Consider the following 26,021-nt stretch of genomic DNA (forward strand, 5'->3'; position numbering starts at 1 on the left):
GCCTGTAATCCAACACGCTTCTCCAGTTATTGTGGTTGAGTTCCATTTGTTTATATATGTGGCCCTTGGGTTTGGTTTACAAAATACGGTCACCCTAATATACACAGGTCCCCATTGTGTGCGCAAACTGCAAGCCTGTTCCATTGCCAACCTGTCAGGGCCTCTCTCAAGGCTGCGCTCTAGCCTGTCACTGAGAACTAGCGTCGGTTGCACTGTCCCATCCGCCCGCCCTACCCTCCATCTGGTGACACGGCCCACATCAGTGGGTTGACGTCAGGTGTGAATAGAAATCCTGTCGGGCCATGGGATGGTACGTCTCAAACAGCAACACATCGCTTCACTAAGCAGCCTATCGAAGCAACTCTCTCACAGGTCTGCCTCATCCGCACCCAGTAAGATGTAACTTAACCCTGTTGTTATTGTTGCCATGTAATATCAGTAAGAGTTATCAAAGAGATTTTACTGTGTAGTACTAAAAACAACAGGTCTAACCCTGGCTGTCCTGGCTCATGCTGCTACCTGCCACTTTATTCAGCTTTTTTTCTTAACAATTTGCCCATATAAGTTGCAACTGGGCCTCAAAGCACTGATTTATGTTTTTGTTTCACAGGATGAGGAATAAACATTCGTACATTTACAATTATTCCCATTGTGCTTTCAGGATGTTGTTGATGGGAAGGGAAAGGAAGGGGGGTGGGGGGGGGGGGGGAGATAAACTGTGCACCATGTCTCCTAAAGTCATTTCCTTTCCAGCATATGAAGGAAACAGGGTCATGTCCACTTTATTTAAAGACACAGTATTTGGATAAGGAGAGGGTCTGTGTGTATTACTATTAATATTTAAATGTGCAATTTTTAAACATCGTCAGTTTGTGCAGTGAGTTGTCATTGACGGACATGCAGTCTTTTATTACTTGCAAATTGCTTAGAAGATAAATTGATGCTGTCCTTGCCCAATCTCCCCCAACGAGATAAAGCAGTGGATAGTGGGCAGAACATGCTGAACTGTTTGTATTGTGGTGAAAATTTATGTGCATCGCATTGTTCACACAATGACAGAAGGGGAACGACACAGCTTTCCTGCTTCTGTGCTGCAGTTACTGCTTTGAGATGATCTGATCTTATTGCAGGATAGATATTCTCAGTGCTAACGCGGCTGTGATCCTCAGGCAGGATAATAATAAGCCTTGCACTTGATACAGCGCCTTATCGCGTCTTCGAGACGTCTCAAAGCGCTTCATAAATGGATTGGGTGCAGCGTTTCGCCCACAAAATAGTCACTACACTTTACGGTATATCCTGTGAAGCACTTTATGGTCACCCTACTGTACATAAGTCCCCATTGTGTGTGCAAACTGCCAAAGTCTCGAAGACGTGATAAGGCACTATATCAAACGCAAGGATTATTATTAGGATTATTATTATTATTATGTGATACGAGAGCTCAGAAATGGTTGATCAAGTTTTGATACGAAGCTGAATAAATTTAGAGTGAGTGGTTCAGTTTGCAGTAACAGAATTAGGATTTTAAAAATAATCATTTCATGTCAAATTAGTCTCTTTGTAACAAAGACACAACAGTTTTATTCGGCCCTTATTGCATTTCCAGCAGAGAATGAAACAGTGACTTTTGCATTGATGTTTACACAGAAAGAAGGTTTTTATTTATCGGGAATCGGCGGCAGATTTCAAAGACAATTTAAATTGTTCCACAGAAACATAGTCAAAGCAGTCTTGTTGTATGATGTAGCACTGTGTTTCAGGCATTCACTGTGGCTGTTGATTTTCTATGAGAACAAGATGGCTTGGGTGACGATATCCTAGTCGTGGAGAAACTGAAAGTAAATCATTGGAAATACAAAAAAGCACAAATATACCTACTGCTGGTTAAACCACAGTACTTGCAAGCTAGGTGTGGTTCTATTGCATGTGGCAAGTCACAGATCACAGCAAATTGAGTTGTGCACAGGATAAATGATTGAACACAAAACATTTACTCTTCCAGAAGGAGGAGTAACCGAGCGAGAATTTCCCTTTTTTTTCCCACGAGTCTCAAACATATAAAAATAAATAATGCCGTATACAAAGACAGTACATATGAAAATACTGAGTCAGACAGACTACATATACACACACGGCATGCTTACATACGTGTACATAATGTGTATCGTCATTCGTTCTCAAGACAGAAAAATGGCAGTGCACTCTCGGAGATAGTTTGATACTTCCAATAAACCTTCGTCTGATTCTGAAATACATGAGAAAATGCATTCAACAGTACATTTTGTGGAATATGTCCAGGATCAAGCTGTCAAGTTTGTTCGTGCCTCACATACAATTAGATTACTAATGGCTTTTGCAATATCGTACAGTACTTTCCCATTTGATTGATTAGTTTTCCTCTGAATAGACACCGCTGGTTAGATAGCCATTTGTGCCGTTGGTTCCGTTAGTGTTGTTGTTATGTCCGCTTTTTGGAGTTGCTGGTGTTGAATCCTCTTCGTCTGAGCTCGATTCAATATCACTTCTGTCGTCCTTTGATACCTGATGTTCAGAAGGGAAAGAAAAGTCTGCTTTAGGGCAACACAAGCAGCCAACACATTTACTGTATGTCCATCACATCACATCGATCAGAAACACACCTAAAAAGCAGCACACACTCTCAGACCTCTGAATTAATAAAAGTCTTAGATTGAAAATTACATAGGTTTTTTTTAGTACTAAAACAAGTTGAAATCTGATCTGGCCAAACAAGTCCTACTGGTCTTAGAAAGATTGTTGCTCAGTCAGGAATTGCGAATGCTGCTTTTTCATTGTCAAAGCTACTTTATCATTCAGATATATTGACAATGAAGGTATTCACTACAGGAAATCCACTACAGTATCTCAGGCACTGTCTGCTTTGAAGTGTTTCTGCTGTTTCTCCAGGGGGCATTCATATTAGTGTGTGGCTTACCGGGTGATGAAAGGCAGAGGTTTGAGCAATAAATGCACAAATCCCGTCTTTCCAGTTACAGGAACCAGTATGTAAAAAAAAGGACATGAAAGCCATTTTTTTAAAACTATTTTTTAATGAAGTCTTTTGTATAGAATCTATTGAAGAGTAGGCGTTGCAATTTTAACACTATCTTTGATCTATTTATCTGTATTTACGTACTGATTATAATAACAAACCACTGAGAAAAATAATGAATAAGAGTACTAAAAGGAGTTTAATACAATCTCATTATATTCCAGGCTACAAACAATTGTGGCTCGCCAATACAGGAACGTCCAACACAAACTGTTGATGCGCAGTGTGTTAGTAAGAGCTGAATACATGGAGAGTGAATGCTAATCTAGTCCATGAGCACATTGTCTATATGCTGCTCCCCCAATTTCAGGACAGACACCAGGAAGTATTGTGTTTTGACCAAGAAGTATTTCTTTACCCAGAGGGTAATTAACAACTGGAACAGTTGCCAGGAAGGGTTGTCGAGGGCACGGGATTAATTTAACAACAACGTGTTACATTTACACAACCCCTTTCATGTCGGAAGGACATCCCAAAGCACTGAACAGTCCCCAAAAGGCTATAACTCTGAACAATGTTCATCTCGGGCTGCTTTTGGGGTGGTTTGACTTTCTCAGGGGCAGAAAGGGGGTATTGACAAAACTAAATAAAGCAATTTCAAACCTTATCTCATACAAACATGGACATTGAAAGGGCGGTCGAGGCCGATTCGATAACTACTTTTAAAAATGCGGTGGACTGGTATTTGAGGAGGACGGGTTTGCGGGTTATGGGGAAAGGGCCGGGAGTGGGACTGACATTAATTGCTCTATTCAAAGAGCCGCACAGACTCGATGGGCCGAATGGCCTCTTTTTGTGCTGTACGATTCTATGATTCTATGATTTCTTTCCAGTAAAAGAAAAATGATTCATTGAAACCAGTTGAATGTTTACATTGGACAGAAAATCTGGGAGTGCCTTAATAACAAGTCAATGTTTTGGTGAATGTCACTGCATTAGTTTTATTGATATCTATCTTATAGAGTAGTCTCGCTGAGACAGATCTGAGGAATTTGTGGCACTTTATTGCGGCAGGGTGTGCAGTAGCTAAAGTCCACATAGAATTGACTGTTCTAATGGTTACTATGGACACAAAAATACTTCTCCGGTTTCTCCCATCTCTTTGTGCTGAGGATAAGGTAATAATAATAATAATAATCCTTGCATTTGATATAGCGCCTTACCATGTCTTTGAGACGTCTCAAAGTGCTTCACAGAATATACTGTAAAGTGGATTGACTGTTGCAGTCAATTGCATACAGCAGTGTCGCACAAACAGTCGTGGATTATTATTATTATTATTACACAGAAATAGATGGAATGAGACTTACGTGTAATGGGTTCCACTTCCCGGCCTTTCAGGTTTGCACAAGAGAATGAACAGAAGGAATAAGAAAAACTGTACAAATTCACATCAAATTGTTTGTCATTAAACAGTTTCAGCAACAATATTGATTATTTATGTACACTAATTTCACCACTGCATACACTGGCACCTTTTTCACTCCATCCTGGCAAAACATTAAAAAAAACTGGGGAATACTGTACAAAACATTCGGTAAACACAATTTAGGATGACTTCTGTACAATTAATCTTCCTGCAGCAATTCAAGGCTAATAGCAGACAATTGAATCCAGAGATATCCATTATAATAAATCTCCGCGGCTTATTTTCCTAAACTAATCCTGAAAAAACAACTTTCAACTAAAATTGAATTGAAGAATTTTCCAAACTTAAGACAATGAGTTACGTCTATGAAAAATTTCAAGCATATTAAAAACAGAAATTGCACCACTGTGATTTAATGCCCTGATTATAAACAATTTGATTTAAACTTGGGTCCCACTGGCAACTCCTACAGAAGTTTAGATTTACTGTGTAAACTCGACTTCAACTGAGGTGTCGATTGGGTTGAATGTAAGAACATGAGAATTTGCTAGACTTTCCACCATCCTGGCAGTTGCTTGACATGTCGTGTCCCAAACTGTATACTGTATCCGCAGATATTGTTTTCAATCTCGGTGTATACATGTCCAGTTCCTCTTACACTCTGGAACTCACTCCCTCCCTTCCTGCCCGCTCTCAAATCCCACCTAAGGACGTTCCTTTTTGGTCAGCTTCACCCCTCCCTCTCCACCCCACTGCCCCCCACCCCGGGCTCAGGGTCAGGCTCCGCCACTGTCAAGCACTCCGGGACGCTACCACACGCGAAGGGCGCTGTGTAAATGCAAGCTGTTGTACAGCCGGAAAAGGAGACTTACTTTTCCTTTAGCGATCGCTCTGCAAGCAATCCTTATGATGAGATACGACCAGAAGCTGTGTAACAGCTGAAGCAGCAACAGGAGGACGTTGAAGACCCACCATGATGGATACGGCCCCACAATCTCCCAGCTTTCAATCAAAGTCGTATTTAATATCCTGAAACACAAAGGGAAATGATCCAATATGCAATCCAGTTATTTAGCCAGTTCCAGCAATCCATGAAGAAGGAAGGAAGGAAATACAGCATTTCTCAATATTTATTTGGGAAATAAAATGCTTGTGCGTTATTAATATTAATGATAATAATCCTTGCATTTGAGACAGTGCCTTATCATGTCTTTGAGACGTCTCAAAGTGCTTCACAGAATATACAGTCAAATGAATTTACAGTACATTTTTGTGGGCGAAACGCGGCAGCCAATTGCACATACAGTGTCCCACAAACAGTCATGGATTGAGTGACCAAATTATTTTTTATTACTTTTTTGAAGGGATTATTATTGTGTAAGAGCATCACTTTTATACTCTTAGACAATAATATTCGTTTAGTAGAGCAAATAGTAAAGTCATCAATAGCGACTTGCTTTTCTGCTCGTTTTTCAGAGACGGTGTCAGTTGCAATGTCTTTATTTCACAGAGAATAGTTCTCGCTATCTATTCCCGTGTTCCAAGCATTTTCCTATTCACTGAACCACATTGTTTCCCTAACCTGCTCGTTATAAAGCATGTCACTGTGTGGAAAAGATCTGCAAGGCACGGTTTGCTAGTGTGTCAGTAAATTCTGCCTTCGAATGTCTAGTTAATTATCAGCACAGTGTCGGAAGCGATCATGGATCCTTGGGGAAGGATTAGTGAACCTTAAATTAGCCTAGAAATCACAATGGAGGGAAGAATAACAGTCGTGCAAATTGCCAAATAAAAGTTGTAATGAGGATCTCTGTACAATTGTGTTGATATTTTTAATTTGAACCTCTGAGTCTATGTATAGGTCACGTAAGGCAATTGTGAATCAGGAAGGAATTATAAATGCGTTCAGGTGCTAAATACATTCTGGCAGCTTGCAGAATTACATGAAATAATCTTTAAATAAATGGGAGATGTTTCGTGCTCCATTATGGGTTGCTCTGTACACCAGACACAGATACTGCTGAGTTTTCTTGCATTTTATTTCCTTCCTTTAATCTTAAAGCACGATTTTTTTTGAAGAAAACAATCAGTTTCTAACATGCCATTTTTAAATGTACAAGTTAATAAACTTTCATTATTAGTAGGAAAATATGGGAGTCTTTTTCTGGGCTGTGTGTGATTGTCATTTCAGTGACTATTGTGGCGTAATTATAATAATAATCCTTGCATTTGATACAGCGCCTTATTACTTCTTCGAGACGTCTCAAAGTGCTTCACAGAATATACTGTAAAGTGAATTGACTGTATATTTGTGGCAAAACGGAGCAGCCAATTGCACACAGCAGTCGTGGATTGAAGTGACCAATTTTTTTTTATATCTCGAGCGATTATTATCAGGCGTGTGGAGTAAGAAAGCTTGCCCAAGGTTTTGCCCTACCGGGAATCAAACCCAGGTCCTCTCGCTTGCAAGACGAGTCTCTAACCACTGAGCTCCAGAACTCCACGTACTATACGTATGCACTATATGAACATTCACTGTGACACACAGCTCTGGGGCTGTGTCTGACAAGTCTATCTGCAGCGGGAGACATGACACAAAGACATTCCGGTTGACTGTTTTCTGATGGCCATAACTATAATTTCTCCTCTTAAAAGTTTAGCACTCGTTCTCAGGGTGGGAAATACTTCATCTCCCTCCAGAATACCATTGTTCTTCCATCAACGCAATACCTCAAACAATCTCATGGAGGAAGCAGGAGCAATGAGCAGCTTAATTGTGGTGATTTGAAACGTGGCAATTTTAACCCATCGAAAATCAGTTCAGGGTACTGAGCTGGAAAAGGATGTCAGTTACATGTGGGCCAGATATATTTAGCTCAAGACAAAGCGACTCTCTTCCAGAAGTAATTAGGTGTCAAATCTGCTTCTCCATTTAATTGTATCTATATTTATGGAACTAACAATCAGATACAGAACTTGGACAGGTGCAGAGAGTGCATTTATCTGAGTCAGCGCAGCACTTAATGTGCCGTTGTTATCATCCCACTTTACAGTATATTCTGTGAAGGGCCTCGAAGACGTGATAAGGCGCTATATCAACTGCAAGGATTATTATTATTGTAACTGACTAGTAACATTGACAAGCTCAGGTGTATCAGAAAAAGCCTGGTGTTTTAAAGCTTCAGTTATGTACAGCTGGATGATCAATGTGAAAGCCAGGATTGTGTGCCATTGGCTGCCGCGTTTCGCCCACGTCTTCGCGACGTCTCAAAGCGCGTCACAGAATATACTGTAAAGTGAATTGACTGTGTATTTTGTGGCCGAAACGCGGCAGCCAATTGCGCACAGCAGCGTCCCACAAACAATCGTCGATTGAGTGACCATATTACTATTATCATTATTTATTAATTTAATTTATTTCAATTTGGGAGGAGCAAAGTGGACAAGCATGTTGTCTCTCACTGGCCCTCAATATTCTTGCGGATCAACCCTGTGTTAAAGGTGTCAAGTCAGACCTCAGAACATGTTTAGAAATTGTGGGGAGTTGCATTTGGTAAATTTTGTTTGCCAATAAACCACAAAAGCAAATAAATGTCAGCCAATATTTCTCATGGTTAGTAAAGTTCGACAGTAAAATAGTGAGGGGTTAGCAAATGGCAAAGGGTGGATGATCTTCTGTAGTAAAGTAACGCTTTTCCATGGGTTTAATTAACCTGAGAATATGAGGTGGTACACTCCATCTTGCTGAGCTCGTTGAACAAGCAATTATTTAATTATTCGGCACAGAGCACGGAGGTTTAAGGTTCAGTAACCTAAACTCCTAAATCTCTGAACCAGAGCACCGTTCTAGGAATTTATATCTGCAGGCGAAAGCAATCATAAATTATAAAGGAGATTTGCTTTATCAGCAACAACAGATAATACACATAAGGCCAGACCTGAGTCACTGTGCATCTTTGGAGCTGAACTACAAACAGCTACCAAGGCAGATTGTGTAGGGAGGAAAACTGGAAAGATAATAGAACAACATAAACAGGGTAAAAGGAGAGCTGTAAAGCACTGACAATGGGAAATTGCATTGTGCCAATCAAAACCGGAGAATATAGGACGTGAATAATCATTAATCATTTCAAAAAATCCTCTGTGGATTAGCCGCGATTGAGATCAATTAATATTGGATTCCATTTCAGCCTCAGGGTTTCTAAAGAATGCAATCATTTAATTCTGCTTTCATTCCATTCTTTGAGAGCAGAAAGCACGCACCCAGAGAGAAAAAAAAGCGAGTTGTGGGGGAGGTGGGGCAGGGGGGGGGGGAGACACGTCCTGCAGCTCAGTGGTTAGAGCACTCGCCTCGCAAACGAGAGGACCTGGGTTCGATTCCCAGGCAAGGCGAACCCTAGCGCAAGTTTCCTTACTCCACACACTTCTGTTCACCAGCAGTAAGTAGGAACCTGGTTGTTAGGAGATTTGCAGATCGCTTTTCCCAGGTAATAATCTCTTCAAATTAAAAAAAAATAATAATAATAATTTGGCCACTCAATCACCGATGTTTGTGAGACGCTGCTGTGCGCAATTGTGCGGTCAATTCACTTTGCAGTATATTCTTTGAAGGGCTCTGAGACGTCTCGACAACTATATGTAAGGATTATTATTCTCATTTAGAGAGAGGGAGAAAGAGAGGAGATGGTGTGAAGTAAATGAAGCAAGCTGATTAGCAGTGTACTCACCATATTGGATAAAGACCCAGCCTTGTGCTGATGAATAACAAGCCGAACATTACAAACAGGAGGTCACACAATCTTTGACATTTCGCATAGTTTGCCATTTTAGATGCCTGCGAATTAAAAAGAAATGAAATACTGTTTTCGATCTCTGCCTATGGTAAGCGTGTCTTCAATTTGCATCTCTCGAGAGTAACTCTGACACAGTCTGTACAAAAATACCCCAACCTGATCACTGTCCTGTTGCATCTGATCAGAAGTAATATTACTGTAGTGTGGTAATTAATGTAGTGTGGTCAAGGACCACGGAATAACCTCTTGTTCTTAGTTAATTATAAACTTTGTGACTTGCCTGCGGTCACACGAGGACCAACGTATTGAACAGTCCATAGTTAGTGATAGTTTATAAATGGAAATAGTGTCAATTGTATTGTATAAGCTTGTTACATTAGATCTAACTTCGGTGCTCAACAATGTGAGAGGACCAACTTCATTCTATCTAGTCAGTTCTGCGAAGCAATTTTTCCCCCACCCCATGGACTGTTTCAAAGCCAATTCAACAGAATGAAAACTGGGATGATGATACATTCAATCTAAAACAGCTAACAACAGAAATCCAATCAGTAAAACAATCCGAGTCTTTGCTCTGACGCTGAAATGAGAAACATCAGTTCCTCGGAAGCAGTATATATTTCTTCATATATGACCTTAGCATAGAGCACTTCCAGCTTACATGCAGAGTAAACAACTCGATCTTTTCCTGTTCAACAATCCATCTTATCCCGCCTCAGAGCAACCCCTCACTGAACTCTCTATGTCCCTGTGTGGGTGAGATTGCCAATTACTACTTAATTATTACTGACAATTTGATGCTGTAAGAAATCCAAATTAATTGTATTTCATTCTCTTACCCACATCAATGAGAGGAAATGTGTGTCCCTTTTATTTGGCCTAGATTCATACCTCAGATATAGAGCTGAGTTGCAGCACTTTAACCAAATGTGATACCAATATTTCTTTTAATTGGTCGTTAAAAACTATTCGGATTTTAAGATCTCTCTTTACATCAAAAGTATTTCATCGTGCCATTCATTCACTGCAGGTATCAAAATCAGTTCTGTAACTCCCACTTCAGAAGATGAGCACTTTGAGACGCTACCCTGCATGAGAGGCGCTATATAAAAGCAAGTTGTTGTTTTTATTGTCTATAGATCTATATGGGTCTTCGCTGTGTGGTGATTCAGAGCAACCCTGTGTCTACACGGACTGATGAAGATTGATGAAAGCCTTCCTTACCTCTAACAGGATATCAGATGCATCATGAAGACACATGACAAGTGTTCCTATACGCACCATATTATTGACATACGAAAACGTCATCAGTGCAATTGTTGCGAGATGATGTACAAACATGATGGCAAAGTCCTAAAAAAGGCAAGAGGACATAGCAAAGTAACAGCACAGTGCACACAATACACCATAACACAGTGACTTACAATCATATATGGTTATTGTTCTACAATTAAAAGTCTACGAGATGGCGTGACAATTTTTGGCAATAGTCAATAAATCTAAAATTATGCTCATGAAAACTGGTGCTTTGTAGCATTTGAAGCAATCAATTTTAAACACCATTGTATAATGACGAAAATATTTCAGAATAGAGAAGACCTTTAACAGGTGCCTTATCTCAGTCAGGCACACATCCATATAATCATTCTGGGATACCTGCAGCTCATTGCAAGCTGGAGAGTAACAGGGAGTGATTGTTAGAGAGAGAGAGAGCGGGGGAGACACCACTGAACACAACACTGATAACCTCTTTGTTTGTGAACTTTCTGTAAAATGATGATTAGGTTTTACTGAACTGAGCAAGAAAAGTCTGAGAAGTCATTTCAAGTAATGAACAGTGCTTATTTCCTTTTTTTGCGCATACATGCCTCGTGTTTGTTTAAGGTACAGCATCACAAGTGAATACTGTATATTGATTTCTAGCAAGGGGATCTTATCTGAAGAGTATTTCGTGTTTCTCACCAGATTAGTTTGGATGAGGAAGGCCCTTCGGCCTATTTGATCAGATCCCTCCAGAATATTCGCTATCAGAATATAATTCTATCAGAGTGTTGAGCTGATTTTTAATTGAGTCCAGTGGCCTGGCCTAAACCATCCTTTCTGGCAGCCGTTTCCCAGCAGTTATTTACACTCTGAGCAAAGAAGTGCTTCCTGGTGTCTGTCTCGAAATTACACACTGCATAAAGCAAAATCTCCTGATATCTGTCCTGTAATTTTCCTTTGCTATTGTAAACCTATGTTCTCGTGATCTGCTTGTCCTGATGGATCCTAAAGTATTAATCTGGGTTGATTTTTTCATTCGTATTTAAGTCTGATAAATTGTTTGCTCCCTGACTGTGGGATGAAAAAATATTTTTCCAATTACTTGGGGAAGCTTCTTCTATGTTTCTAGCAAGTTAGAAACCTACACAAGAGATTTCTATCCCATTAGTCTTTGCAATGTGTTCACAGATTTTAAGCAAACAAAATTGCAAAAGAAATGTAAAAATCTTTTTTAATAACTTTTTCACACCAATGAGCATCACAGACATATAAGCAATGAAGTTGTGAAAATGAATTATTACTAAATGCCATATTCTATTATATGCTAGAGCTGTAAATAATAATCCTTAATTTGATATAGCACCTTTCACAAGGTGAGAATGTCTCCAATAACATTCACACACAGTATTTCTTTATGTAATTTTGTGTTGTATTTCCATATCCAAAGGCTAACTAACAGCTGGATCAGATTATTGGGAAGGGTGGTTAAGTTCAGGAGGCTGGAACACATTAAAAAAAAACGTCTGGATGCTGTGATGGGAAGGCAATAGGGTGGGTATTCGGAAAGGATGAGATCAAATAGGTCAAAGGACCGTCTTCATCCTAACCAATCTGGAAATATACTGTAAAGTTCTTGGGCCGTGTATTTTGTAGACAAGCATGGTCTACAGGACAAGGAGCCACTGTTCATCAGCCTATCTCAACTCAAATCTCTATTCGTAACATGTTTACAACTAAAATGTGCTGAGAGGGTGACTGTATCCCGTTAGAAAGTTGCAGCGTTGCACTTTTCTGTCCAAAAGATAGAGTTTCAAGCATCCCTGAACAGGGTTTACATGACAGCAGTAAGGGAAGAATTCTTCAATCTTCCCAGCAGGACTGTGCACCATCTGTTTATGTAGTTCCAGATGTGATGTCAGGACAATTTAGAACATTAGATGGTTGTTGCTTTTCCACCTTCCCCATGGAGCAATTCTGCAAGAGGTCTATGAACGGAATGGCTCCAACACTGCAAGCAGACTCTCTAGCTGAGCTAAGTATAATTGGTGGAAAAACATTCTATCAAGTCATATTTGTGGCCAGCTGTGGCCTTTATCTCCTTAATCTAATCCACAAAATCCCGATGGAAGGTTTATCTTGTTTTTTTGTTCCACCAGAAGAGATGCAATTGATCAAAATCAAGATCTCTGACGTTTTCAAACCTTAAGAGTTTCCAAATGAGACCAAATAGGTTCATGATTGCCAACCCCCCCCAACCCTGTCTCCCAAGATCTCATTATTTTAAATTATTTTAAGAAAAAATACAATTTACCAGAGGTGATGAAGCTTTAGATAATTAATCGAGTTGATTTGAATCACCCTCAAGTACAGTACTGAGTGGCAGTTTAGAATTTTTTTAGCTTGATTGTAAACTGAAAAAATCATCCTCACTTGCCCCAATGAAATAATAATTATAATAATAATCCTTGCATTTGATATCGCGCCTTATCACGTCTTCGAGACGTCTCAAAGAGCTCCACAGAATATACTGAAAAGTGGATTGACTGCGTGTTTTGACTGTAAATAATTCCCAGATGACTCAAATAAATCGAAAAGGCAATTAAAGGAAATTTCACTGCACCTGAACCAACACGAGCGAGGAGCTAGCTGTTTAATCTGATGTTGGACTGAGAGAGACGTGAGGGAGTGGAAATTAAGTGAGAGAAAGGAACAGAGAGCGAGAAACATACTGTATTTGGTTGGTGTGCGGTGATGAAAGTCTCCACACTGAGCAATATATGGATGGAAGAACTGAAAGGAGAGAAAAAAACAAAAGCACAATGTACATACAGTCAACAAGTACTGTACAAGAGGGTGAATGTAATACAATAATAATAACCAAATAATAATCCTTGCATTTGATACAGCGCCTTATCATGTCTTCGAGACGTCTCAAAGCCCTTCACAGAATATACTGTCAAGTGAATTGACGGTGTATTTTGTGGGCAAAACATGGCAGCCAATTGCGCACAGCAGCGTCCCACAAACAGGCGCGGATTGAGTGAAATATTTAAATTTATTTTGAAGGGATCATTACCCCTCAATAAAAGTAATCCGCCAATCGACTAACAACCAGGTTCTTATTTACTGCTAGGTAAATAGGAGGAAGGAAACTTGCCCAACACTTTGCCTTGCCCGGGAATCAAATCCAGGTCCTCTCACTTGTGAGGCAAATGCTCTAACCACTAAATTGCAGGACTCCAGGATAACGGTGTGCCAAGTGTGACTGTCTATGTGGCTTTAAATAGGCAAACTGTGCATTGAGTCCCAGAGTCCAAAGATGTTCTGACTAGTATTGGATTTGGAGCAGGAAACATGAAGAATGAAATGGACACTGCCAGGCCTACAGTACTGAGGTGAAGCACAGCAATGAGAAAACAAAGAGGTCTAAAGTAATTACAGTCTGATACCCAAGTGCATGCAGAAGATAATCAAAACGAAACCATAAGAAATAGAGAGATTGGACAAGGGTGACATAACAACACCTTCGCCAATCTGCGAGCTGCTGATAACCTTTTCAACTGTGTGGCAGCTAATGAACCACAAACAACAGATGCTGGTCTGAACAGGTACGTATTTCACCTCCATTAGTTATAATAAGGTCAGGTTCAGATTGGAAGCACTTTTAGTTCTTTTTGAACTATGCTGGCTGATCGTAATGCTACCGGTATAATTACTTGTCTCTAAATTGCTTACGGTCCCTGATAGGATTGCCATTGTTCCAAGATTCAATTTGATTCCCTCTTTAACATGTCTATTCATGATACAATAGCACTGACAAATGGACAAAACGATCTGGTAAATGTAAGTGCTTTCTTACTTGGAGACAAATATACAGACAGAGAGAGAAGCCAAACTGCTAAAACCTTAAGCACCAATAAATCTCGGAAACGATCCACCGTTAATATTTGTTCTGTGATACTTCATACTGTGTGTGTTTCTTAGAACAATAATTCCAATGAGAAGAGTCAGCAATTTACATTTTTTTNATATCAATGGGGCCTAAAAGTAATGTTCACCAACTAGATTTGGGGTGTAAAGTTAGCTTCCAGTTTATCTTTATCTTTAAGATGTACCGAAGTTGCTATTTTAGTGATCAGTGTAAATCAGACAGACAGACAGACAGACAGACAGACAGACAGACAGACAGACAGACAGACAGACAGACAGACAGACAGACAGACAGACAGACAGACAGACAGACAGACAGACAGTGAATCTGGAAACGTTGGTAGAGGCCAATTTATTTTGATGAAAAAAATTGGGAAGGAAAGGCAAGTAATGCGATCCTGAAAAATGAAATTATCAAATGTATTGATATCGACCCATATCTAACCATATCATGTAAATAGGTCAGTACAGCAGTGGTTCCATTGGGTAGTGTTGGAATAATGTAATAATAATAACATACAGAGTTGACCGCTAGAGTAATGTGCCAGTGTTTTGAAAGCAGCGTTTGCGGTCACTGATCAGCACTGGTGTATTGTATACCTGTCAGTGCACATTGCAATAGTGCGACCAATCAATCAAATTCAGACCTGCTCTTTCCTTCATGTTTCAATCTGCCTCCAATGCTACTAAACTCCCGGTTTAGCTTGAGGGATAATGCTATTTGCACTCCACAACCTTTCCATACAGTACGCTGATTGATTGCTACACAGTCCAGCTTGTAGCAATTTTGTGTTGATCAATGGTCTCAACCTCGGACTAGGTTCGTACGTCGTTCTGTCTGTGTTGCTTAGCTCACGTAGTGAAGTCAAATGTACATTCTACAGAATCATTCAAAGTCTCATCTCATCCACAAGTCAAGCAAATCCTGATGGCATAGTACACTTTATTCTTGTTGTTGGAAACCACAAGAACTAAGTTTCACAGGCAAGTACAATCACATCAGTCAGTTCTCTAAAAAACAATAATCACTAGTAAAAGCATGTTATATTTAATATTTGAATGATCTTGCGATACAAACCTATAGTGTATGATCCCTAAAATTAGACACCTAATTAGATTTTGATAGGGATTTTAGTGTAAATGGAGGAGAACACATCAAATACAAACGAGCAGAAATGGGTACCTGTTACTATTATGCTATTATTATATTATTATTAACTGTAGGTGGCGAGGAGATTGGTGTGCTTATACTAACAGTGCCAAACATGGCACGTTTCTGATCTTCCCTCGATCATCAAGTGCCAGCTTTGAGAGCGAGAGGGCAGGTGCTTGCGCACAGTGAGAGAGGAAGAACCACAAGCCAAAGCCTCCAGCTCACCTTATGTGCACAGTGGTTCTGGCAGAGGACACAGAGCCAGGCGCCTGCCTGTCCCCTGGGCCAGACAGGGGCAAAGGAGTGGAGTGGGTGGGACATACAGCGTGGCGGAGAGGGGTGAGAATAACAGGGTTAGTTGGGTGGGAAATCACTCAATTAAGAGGTGGACAACATACATTTAATAAAGAGGAATTAGGTGAAGTCAGAACTGAAATTAAGGTGTCACAGTCACTGATGTTGGGAGTATAACAGTGGAGCGGACAAACTGGATTGTTAATGTGCAGTATGACAGCTATTACATTTGGATGGGGTCTTTCACGTCGGGAGGACGGCCCAAGGCGCTGAAACAGCCAAAGGAGCCTTGAGAAATTATTGGGAATGTGTCATGAACAACAGAAACACTTACGTACAACTAATAATGTGATCATCATCACGTATTGAAGGGGGAAAAATGCAGTTCTTTACCTTTCTTTTGATATCAGTGAACTGAGAAAACATCAAAGACCAGTAGAACGCCAGCTCCATAACGTAATAGTAATGAAGATCAGAGGTTAGAGACTGTAACAAGAGAGAAACATCAATGACTCAAGTCCATACAGAATGTGTCTCTGAACAGCAGCAACAACCATAATTAGCTATTTAAATTGTCCTGAGTGACAGTCTCTGGTGAGTGCACACACTCATAATTCCACAGCTAGTGTCTTAACGATTTGACCGAAAAATAATTTTAATGATTATCTCCAGCGTTTTTCCAGTTGTACGCATTTTGCAATACTGTGCCAGACCTGTGAAGAATGAATTTTTACAATATACAGTCAATTCACTTTATAGTATATTCTGTGAAACGCTTTGAAACGTCTCAAAGACATTATATGGCACTATGCCAAATGCAAGGATTGTTATTAATATTAATATGATGGGGTTATATCATCCAATGGCACTCAGGCTCCTTTACAGCTGTGTTTATTTGCTTCCCCAAAATTGGGTTGTACAACCAGAATATTGAAAAGAACAAGAAATATCCTGATATCATTGAAATACCCCAAATAAAATCAATTACTCAACATTACATTTCATGTGAAGAACTTGTTTCTTAATTATTATTTGCAAGTCGTAGTGCTTCACGTTTCCTCTTGCACAGCTGTTTCCTCTACACAACAGTCCATTTCTGAGCATCAGTGAACAACACCCTCAGGATACAGATATGGTTCAACAAAGATTACAGTGAAAAAAAAAACCCAAACATGTTTTAAATCTTTCAAATCACAAACAAAAGTGATCCTTAAATATCAATCCATACCTGTCAGCGCTCGGGGTCTGCGATAAAAGCTTTATATTAAAAAACAATGGACCAGGAAAGAGGTTCAAATGGCAACGGTGGATTCAAAAGCCTCATCTTTTCATTACGTACAGATAGACAAGAACAGTAAAGAATAAAATTTTCCCCTAGGTTTGAAGCTTTAGCCATTATGGATATAACATTACAGTTTTTAAAGTGTGCTTTTCATTGTATCCTAGTGGAAACACTTAACAAGTGCTCTATTTTATTTCAACAAACTGCAGTAGAAGCCTTTTAGCAGACATCCCTTTATAACAATGGTTCACTAATAAGATGGATGTCCTATAGACCTCCAGCAGGCTTTGGCGCACGGACCTTATTGACTTCCTGCCTGTTGGCTGGTGTCATCTGCACTAAAAACTGCCCCACTTCTGGGTCAATCTCACTTCCTGCGAGTTGGAAGTCATGTCAGAGAGACCCCGATGACCCTGAAACTTGTCATCTTTTAGCAACGGAAGCCAGTGGACGTGCAGAAGGAAAACGGTGGGTTTTCTGCATGTGCGCTCAGTATATGCGGAAGCATCGACTGGCAATTGTGCCTTATTATAAACTGGGTTGGGTTTGCAGTAATACAGCAAAACGCAGCAAAACGTACATTACATTACCTGGTAGGGATAGTTATACCAGCAATGCCTGGTGTCCCAAAGCCAAGGAGCCTGGAGAAGAAAGAAGCAAACATTAAATAGGTAGGAAAGCTCCTTGGCACAGCAACACACATAGCTGTAATTCCAGATAATATAGGAAAATTAGAAAAAAATCCAAAAAGCAAGGAAAGGCCCAAATCGACGTGCTATCTCCTGAATTTGAAGCTGTCAGCTAACGATAAAGGGAGCAGAGATATTGTGCAATCACTGAAATTCTGGTTGGCATTAGGCCGTTGCTGGAATTTCCCATTTTTAACTGTACTTCGCCAAAGTCACTACAAATAATTGCTGCTCAAGGGATTGAGTCTTCTGGAGCAGCCGCATCAAGTAACCTGACCTTTTTGAAAGCAAATAAGAAGTGGGTTGGTGCCCAGAAGAGGGATTAAGACATTGGGAACAGGCCAGGAAACTGCAATAACATAATAATATTAATCATTTGCACTGTAATATCCCCTTGAAAACTATGAAGTGAATGATCAATGTTATATGGAGGATTGTTAACCAAGATACACTCCCTTCTCTCTTCGAGTAATGCTATGGAATCCTTAACATCCACCCAAAGCGGAAGTCGGGACCTTGGTTTAACATCTCATCAGATGGACAGCACCACCAACAGCCTTGGAATTGCAATATCAGCCTAGCCTTTAAATACCAGACATCGATCAGGCTTGAACCCACACTCGGAAGCCAAGCTGACTGATACCCTTTTCCTCTCACCATTGTTTGGACATCAAAGATTTAATACAAGTCCACCCGTGGCCGTATTAGAAAAAAAAGCATTGTAAGTCCTCCATATAAAGCTGCACCACCTGACCAGACATCCCAATAAATATTCTTTTATCATGATTAGTAATAATAATTAAGAAGACTCTCTCTCTCCTCGGATCAGATTATTACAGTTAATGGTGAGGCTTTTGATTCAGGTTCGCTTCCTTTAAAGTGAAGTGTCAGTTCCCATAGAAACCACTGGAGAGCAGAATGGATATTCCTAATGTCTACCAATTCGAATGAACCCCATTGCACTTTATTTACATGTTAATTACAAATCCACTCTTGTATGAATCACTGAAATTCAATTACAAGCCTTCCATTGATTCTCAGACAGGCCCAATTGAATTTATGATACATGTTTAAGTAAAGTCCCAGGTAAGATAGAGACTTTCAACTATTAGAGAGAAAATCATATCTTGATCTTTTTCATACTCTGTATCAAAGCCTGAGTTTGGAAAGTAACTGATTCCGGGCAATCGATTTATACGAAGTAAGTCATCAATCCTATACAAACTGTTTGGCAACACCATTTGCTTCTCAATCAAAACACAACCTGCTGTACTCCTCCCAGTTTTGTTTTAAAAATTTGGTGAATTTGCTGAGTGCTAAAAAAAAAATGATGATCAGCTTCACATCAATTTTCCTCTGTTTAACAACGTGTCCCATCGCTTAGTGGTTAGAGAACTCGCCTCGCAAGGCGAGAGGACCCGTGTCATCGAGACGGCTCAAAGCGCTTCACAGAATGTACTGTAAAGTGAATTGACTGTATTTTGTGGGCAAAACGTATCATCTAACCTGACAAAGTGACTTTAAGACAAAACTGTCACAAAGAGACATGTAACCTTTGTCAGCTCTTAGATTGGTTTCTGGGGCATCCATCCCTGTTGGGAGAATAGAAGCTGCTTAAAAAGAATGTGATATCAAACAACAAATTTACAGATAAACTGACACATCAGAATAATCATTGTGAAATACCCAACACGATACAGCTCTTAAGTCGAACGCTCTGTCATTGTATCCGGCATTGCCTGTAGGTCTCTCTTAGTGCTCTTCCGAATCTAAGCATTTTACATGTCACAGCAATTCATTCCACAGATGAGAACTATTAAAAAGATAATCTTGTCGTTTCTACCAAGAGAATGCCTAAGGTTATCTTATATTTACAGCTTTGCGGCCCACGATAATATTGAACAAACAGACCGGGGGAGAAATACTTTGTCACGCAATGGAATCAGACACTTATCTTGAAGGATGCAAAGTGTCACATTTACCAACCTGCATAACTCATGCTCCAAACCCATTAGCTTTATACAAAGTACCACCTTATTGCACTGCAGCATATCCCCTTTATCTTACTGAAGCCCCGGTTTTGGCATTTAGCTCATTGGTTGATGAATTATTTCTTCCTTTTAATGCACATTGCACAGGCATGAACAGGATGGGAATAGGATGGGACACCAGAGTGTCCTCCTCAGGGCAGGGAAACAGGTTTCGCACCATCAGAGAAAACACAACAATATCTTTGGAGCCTAAACAAAATGTAAATGAAATTATTTCCCTGATCTCACATTTAATTTTGCCTTTTCTTAAACACGTTTTGATTTAAAGTCTCAATGACGTGGCAGGATAGAAGCCTGCAATTAAAAATTGGTACAAATGCAAAGGATCTGAAAGATTACTTAGGGCAAAAGATAAAATTGATCATTTTGTGGCTGTTTATGGGACATTGCTGTGTGCAAATTGGTTGCCACACTCGACTGCAACATAAGGTCACTACAGTTTACGGTAAAAACCTGTGAAGCGCTTTCGGACCCTTTGAGAATGTGATAAAGCACCGTGTCCAAAGTAAGGATTCTTCTTATTATTATTATACAAGCGCTCGATTCAAAATAAAATAAAAAAATGTTTTGTTCAGTCAGGTGTCTGACACGGGTGAAAACCCATCACCATGTTTAAGATAGGCAGATATTTGTTAGGTCAGAGTGTTAAGAGATACAGGGCAAGAGCGGGTAACTGGACTTGAGGTACACGTCAGCCATGATCTTATAAAATGGCAGGACAGGCTCGAGGGGCTGAATGGCCTCCTCCTGTTTCTATGTTTCTAAAAGTATCCAAACCAAGAAGAGAATTCCACCTACACATGGAAATCCCAGTGAGAGATTGTTGGAATGGAATGCGCTCTCTCTCTCTCTCTCTCTCTCTCCCCCTGGAGGGACGCCCCCCGCTTACCTAATTCCGGAAAGTAGTAGGCGCAGGTTGGCGAGCGCCAAGGCTTGGGTGGGGGGGGGGAGCCCAGAGTGTGCGTGGGTTGGGGTAACTGCTGGAGCCTAACCAGCTAAAACCACATAGCTTGCCTTTGATATTGCTGTCCGGCAAGCTTGATTCAAAATGAAGCATCGCGAGCACCTTAACGTATTCAGATGGCCTACTGGGTTGTATAATGAGGGTTCCTCATTGCCAAATAAGAGGCAAGGAAGAGCATACAAAAGTTAGCATCTGCACCGCTTGTTTAATTTGCATTCAAATGCAGTTGTCAGGAGAGAGGAGCTTGTATAAGGTTGTCATTTCTGCTCTAATTGCCCCTTTGTTGTTTTCACCAAAGCACCTGTGACAGCTTGGCACACAGTCGCTAAGCAACAAATTGCAATGAAGCTATGCTTGCTCAGAGAAAATAACTTCCACTGTTCCACTGACATAAACATAAAATAACTGCTTTCTTTATCAGAAAAAATACAAGGCTGTTTTGCAGTATAAAAAACATATTGTTGTATTGCTACAACAGGGACAAAAGAAGGATTTGAGGCCTGAATTTTTACAGAGGAGTCTGTAAAGATATGGTCCAAAGATTTAATAATATTAATCCTTGCATTTGATACAGCGCCTTATCACGTCTTTGAAATGTCTGAAAGTGCTTCACAGAATGTACTGTAAAGTGAATTGAGGGTATTTTGTGGACAAAACACCGCAGCCAATTGCACACAGCAGTGCCCCACAAACAGTCGTTGACTGAGTAACCAAATTATTATTATTTATTTTGCTAGGTAAACAGAGGCGTGTGGAGTAAGGAAACCTGCCCAACATTTCACACTCCGCCACTCTGAACCACTCCGGGACGCTACGCAACATGAAAGACATGAAAGTGCTATATAACTGAAAGTTGTTATTGAAGAATCGGACTCAGGTCCTCTCGCTTGTGAGGCAAGTGCTCTAACCACTACGCCACAGGACTCCACTAAATCATCAGGAAAAGCCATGGAAGTAGTCAGTGTATATGGGTTCTAGATACAAGGTACCCATTGAATTACAGGCTTCTGATGATGCTGAAAAGTCATTTTAAGGTTAGTAAAGCTACCCAAAGCTTTAAATTGGTGCTATCGCTTGCTATAGACATTGATACTATTGTACAATATCTTTTTGCTTTCTGTTAATTTATGACTTCAGCATCATTCTTGCCGTAGAGCCAATACTCCAGTTCCTTTTTTGTTTGTGTTTTGTTAATATTTTGAATGGGAGGAATGTTAACTGGGCAAAGCATATAAGGTTACTACAGTACAGTACGTAAAAATAGGCCAATAACTGATTCTTACATAACTAGCGGGGGAAGTGGAAGGGTTTTCTTATTATGTGCTGCAGGCAGCTCCTGTCACACATCATTTGAAACCATGTATTTCAGTTTGAGTTTGATCCCTTTACAGTTGCTCTAAGTTCCAGACTCTGACAGGCTACGTTTCTTCATTGCACCACATATTGGGATTTGCGTACGTGTCAAAGCTTAAGTTTGGGAGGAACACCATGTTTTTCCCAAAGCACAATCTTTCACTTTGATCGATTAATTGGCCACAGTGACTGCCACACTGAACTGTTGACAGCATTCACACTTCAGAAGCGAGGGCAGGTTTTTCAGGGAAGGGATATGGCTCAAGTGGATGTTTAGCTCAACAAGCGAGGATTAGACATGTATTCCCTCAACATCACCAGAAACTAGCAAAGATAAGCCCTCACAAACTTCTCAAAGGGGAAAAAAACATCACAGATTATCAGACAGCATTATGATTTGGAACTTGGTTTAATAATAATAGCAATAATTTGGTCATCAATCCATGACTGTTTGTGAGTCGCTGCTGTGCGCAATTGGCTGCCATGTTTCGCCCACAAAATACATCGTCAATTCACTTTACATACATTCTGTGAAGCGCTATGAGACATCTCAAAGACGTGATGAAGTGCTATATCAAATGCAAGGATTATTATTGTTTATGTTGGACCATGGCCTGAAATTGCCCAGTACGAATCTTCTGACCATTTCCTCTATTCCTTAACGTTTTTACCACTGTATCTATCTATCTAAGCTGTCATTTTTTGGGGGGTGTCTGATTATTTGTGAGTAAAATTATAGTCACTGAAGATAAGTTGAGAGCACAACCGAAGCAAACAGTCACACATTCATCAGCAATAAATACTGACAGTGCAGTGACCTGGGACTAGAACAATTTGGTTTATAGATGACATGCCCCCGAAGGCACTGTCAAACACAACAGAAATATCAGACAGCACAGCAGGGTGTTGGTATTCTAAGAAACTCCGAACAACGATCAGCAAGACTGCTCAAACCAGCTCTGCGCCACTTTTCTTTTTATCATTATAATCTTAACTCTGTGCCATTTGGGATACTAATTGTTGCTGCGATGCTCAGAATACGGGGAAGGATGCAGTAATGAGATTAAAAAGAAACATTCAACCCATGGAGCTCAATTCCTCAAACAGGCCCCATGCAATCTGTATCCACAACAACAACAACTTGGATTTATATAGCGCCCTCCACGCCGGACGGCGTCTCAGAGCGCTTCACAGTAACGGATCCCGGGACCGAGCCAAGGGGGAGGGGGAGGAAGGTGACCAAAGGCTCGGTCGAAAAGAAAGGTCTTCAGCAGAGACCTGAAAATGGGAAGGGAGGGAGCGAGACGAAGGGAGTGAGGAAGGCAGTTCCAGAACCTCGGGGCATAATGGCTGAAGGCACGGCCGCCGACGGTGGAGGGAAGGACTCGGGGGACGAGGAGGAGGCCAGACCCGGAGGATCGAAGGCACAGTCTGTAACGCAAATTTAATCCAGCCTCCTAACAGAAATAAAGTAAACATGTGAAACATTAACTCACTAATGCCACTTGAGGCTGCTAACTTTACTTTGAATTTCACCCACAAAATACACAGTCAATTCATTTTACTGTGTATCCTGTGAAGCACTTTCAGACGTCTCGAAGACGTGATAAGGCGTTATATCAAATGCGAGGATTATTATTATTATTATCTACTATAGTGGTAGGAGGATAGTGAAGTAGCACAATTATCCTTCACTGGGCCTCCATTAATGAAAGCAGGCTTCCCTGAAACTAGTGCGGCAAAATTAGGCTTTCACAATAGACTAAAATTGACCCAATTAATGTCACTTTAGGTTGGAGTTCTGACTGAGCACAGAGTGTGAGCACAGCTGACAGTTCTGGAGTGTCAGAAACACTTGATCTAATACGAGAAGAGTGCATCAATAACATCACTGTAATAAACAGTGTCAAGTGGTCGCTATGAGCAAAGTCTAATGCCTTCCTTCTTTAAATGCACCATCAGCTTGCGGCTTTGTTTCCTATATACAACCCACGGCAACTTAGGTCAGACCTCTCCTGTTGGGCGTAAAATGTATTTATCCTCAATTCAGTATTAGACAGTATTATACCAATATTATATACTTCATAATCACACCCAAAATATACAGTCAATTCACATTACAGTATATTCTGTGAAGCGCTTTGGGATGTCTGGAAGATGTGATAAGGCGCTGTATCATGCAAGGATTATTATTATTATTCAAAGTACAACATTCTCTGTGGAGTGCTGAACCACAACAGTTCCTCTGAAAAGCAAAGCAGTTTGACTACAAAATCCTATTTCATCGTAAATGGCTTAGCCTGTTTTTTTTGTTTGTTTTTAGAAATAATCGGTCGATATTGCTTACAGGCCCAAATGGATTGAACCTAGTTCTCAAGCTGAGACCTAACCAGTGACTTATAAAGGTTCAGTAGAACATCCTTGCTTTCGTACTCTGCCTCTATTTATAAAGCCAAATTGATTTTATTTTGGAATACACTGCTGCTGGAAGACCACAACCTTATCAATTTTGTCCGAGTTGAGCTGGGAGGTAAACATTGCTTATTCTGCCTGGGCCAATTTGTACAGCATAACAGAGATCAACACAATGATCAATGTGTGTGATTTAATGGCGCCGAGGGTAGAAGCCTCAACCAACCATTTAATGAACACAAACAAACTAGATGGCATGCAGAGAGGGAGAGCCTTACCTTCTTCAGGAACCTTGCACCATAGGAGAATGTATAAAGGTAAAATGTAAACTTCCACCTGCAGAGGAAGAACACACAGAACACAATCATAGAGAGGCAGATGCTCATTCATCGGCTATTTGGGAAACCAGCAAAGATTCCTCATTCGTTCAAGTTTTTTCCTACAAAGGAACAAGTTAAATGGAGTGACCGTGTAGATCAGTGGTGGCCAAACTTAATGGTCAGCCAACAAAATAAATGTTCTGGAGTGAATGTTTCTTGATTTATGCCATGAATCGAGAAATATTCAATCGAGAAAAAAACCTGAAAACAATCGAAACTGCATCAAACTTTACTTGACTCAGGCTATGTTTCAGTAAAGAGATGAAAGAGCTGCAATTAGGTATTGTTAGTCACACAACACAGGACGTAAGCACCTATATTAATTCTTGGTTTCACTCCTCAGAGATTAAAGCGTAGCGTCCGACTGACTGTTTATCATAGAATTAGTGTACTCCTCAACCAATTTAATGTGTGAAATTTAAAAAAAATCTGCTATCTAAATTGAATAAAACGGGAATAGTTGAGAATAGCATATCATCAGTAGTTTGTAAACACAGTAACAGTGCCAGAAATCTTCTGAAACTCATAGGACAGAATGGGATGTGCCTCACAATGTGAATCTGTCATTTATTCCATACTCCTCCACTAACAAGCTGTTTAAATCATCCACCCGCAAGATAAAGACCCTCCTAGTGTTTCTACATCATCATTAAATAATATTGCCACTGGGAAAGTAGAAATTACTGAGTGGTGAGAAGCTAATAAAAAGATGATTTGCAAAGTGCTAAAAATAGATATTCCCTGCAAAGATTTGCAAGCTCAAGGGTTTAAAGATACACGGAGGTAACAAAGACTACACAGAAGGAGACATTGAACCAGTCAATCAATATCAATCAAGAGAACAGTTTAAATTCAACAACAATTACATTTTAATATAAAACTCCATTATATTGCTGCCCCTGTGGCAGATTGGATTTCAGTCGTAAGGTTTATCCTGTTTGGTTAGAAACATTGGGTGGGGGGGGAGGGGGAAGGAAGAATGTGGGATAATTTAAAATTAAAAAAAGCACTCGCC

At 40.2% G+C, this 26,021-nt stretch overlaps 1 protein-coding gene across 2 annotated transcripts in view; it reads right to left on the minus strand.

Annotated features, from left to right (window-relative positions):
- Window positions 1-1,635: 1,635 nt before the first annotated feature.
- Window positions 1,636-26,021, minus strand: part of cers6 (ceramide synthase 6) — a 45,644-nt gene continuing 21,258 nt past the window's right edge. Inside the window, exons 4-11 of one of the 2 annotated variants that reach the window (XM_007889869.2) lie at window positions 24,905-24,962; window positions 17,748-17,798; window positions 16,269-16,361; window positions 10,460-10,588; window positions 9,170-9,276; window positions 5,315-5,471; window positions 4,384-4,407; window positions 1,636-2,544 (exon numbers count right to left, since the gene is read on the minus strand). In XM_007889869.2, coding sequence (XP_007888060.1) covers window positions 2,392-2,544; window positions 4,384-4,407; window positions 5,315-5,471; window positions 9,170-9,276; window positions 10,460-10,588; window positions 16,269-16,361; window positions 17,748-17,798; window positions 24,905-24,962 — 772 coding nt within the window. In that variant the 3' untranslated portion in view covers window positions 1,636-2,391. The remainder of the gene's footprint in view (window positions 2,545-4,383; window positions 4,408-5,314; window positions 5,472-9,169; window positions 9,277-10,459; window positions 10,589-16,268; window positions 16,362-17,747; window positions 17,799-24,904; window positions 24,963-26,021) is intronic. The other variant, XM_042336560.1, reaches the window with a different exon arrangement.

Source organism: Callorhinchus milii, unplaced genomic scaffold, assembly GCF_018977255.1.
Source record: "Callorhinchus milii isolate IMCB2004 unplaced genomic scaffold, IMCB_Cmil_1.0 Scaffold6, whole genome shotgun sequence".
NCBI lineage: Eukaryota > Metazoa > Chordata > Chondrichthyes > Chimaeriformes > Callorhinchidae > Callorhinchus > Callorhinchus milii.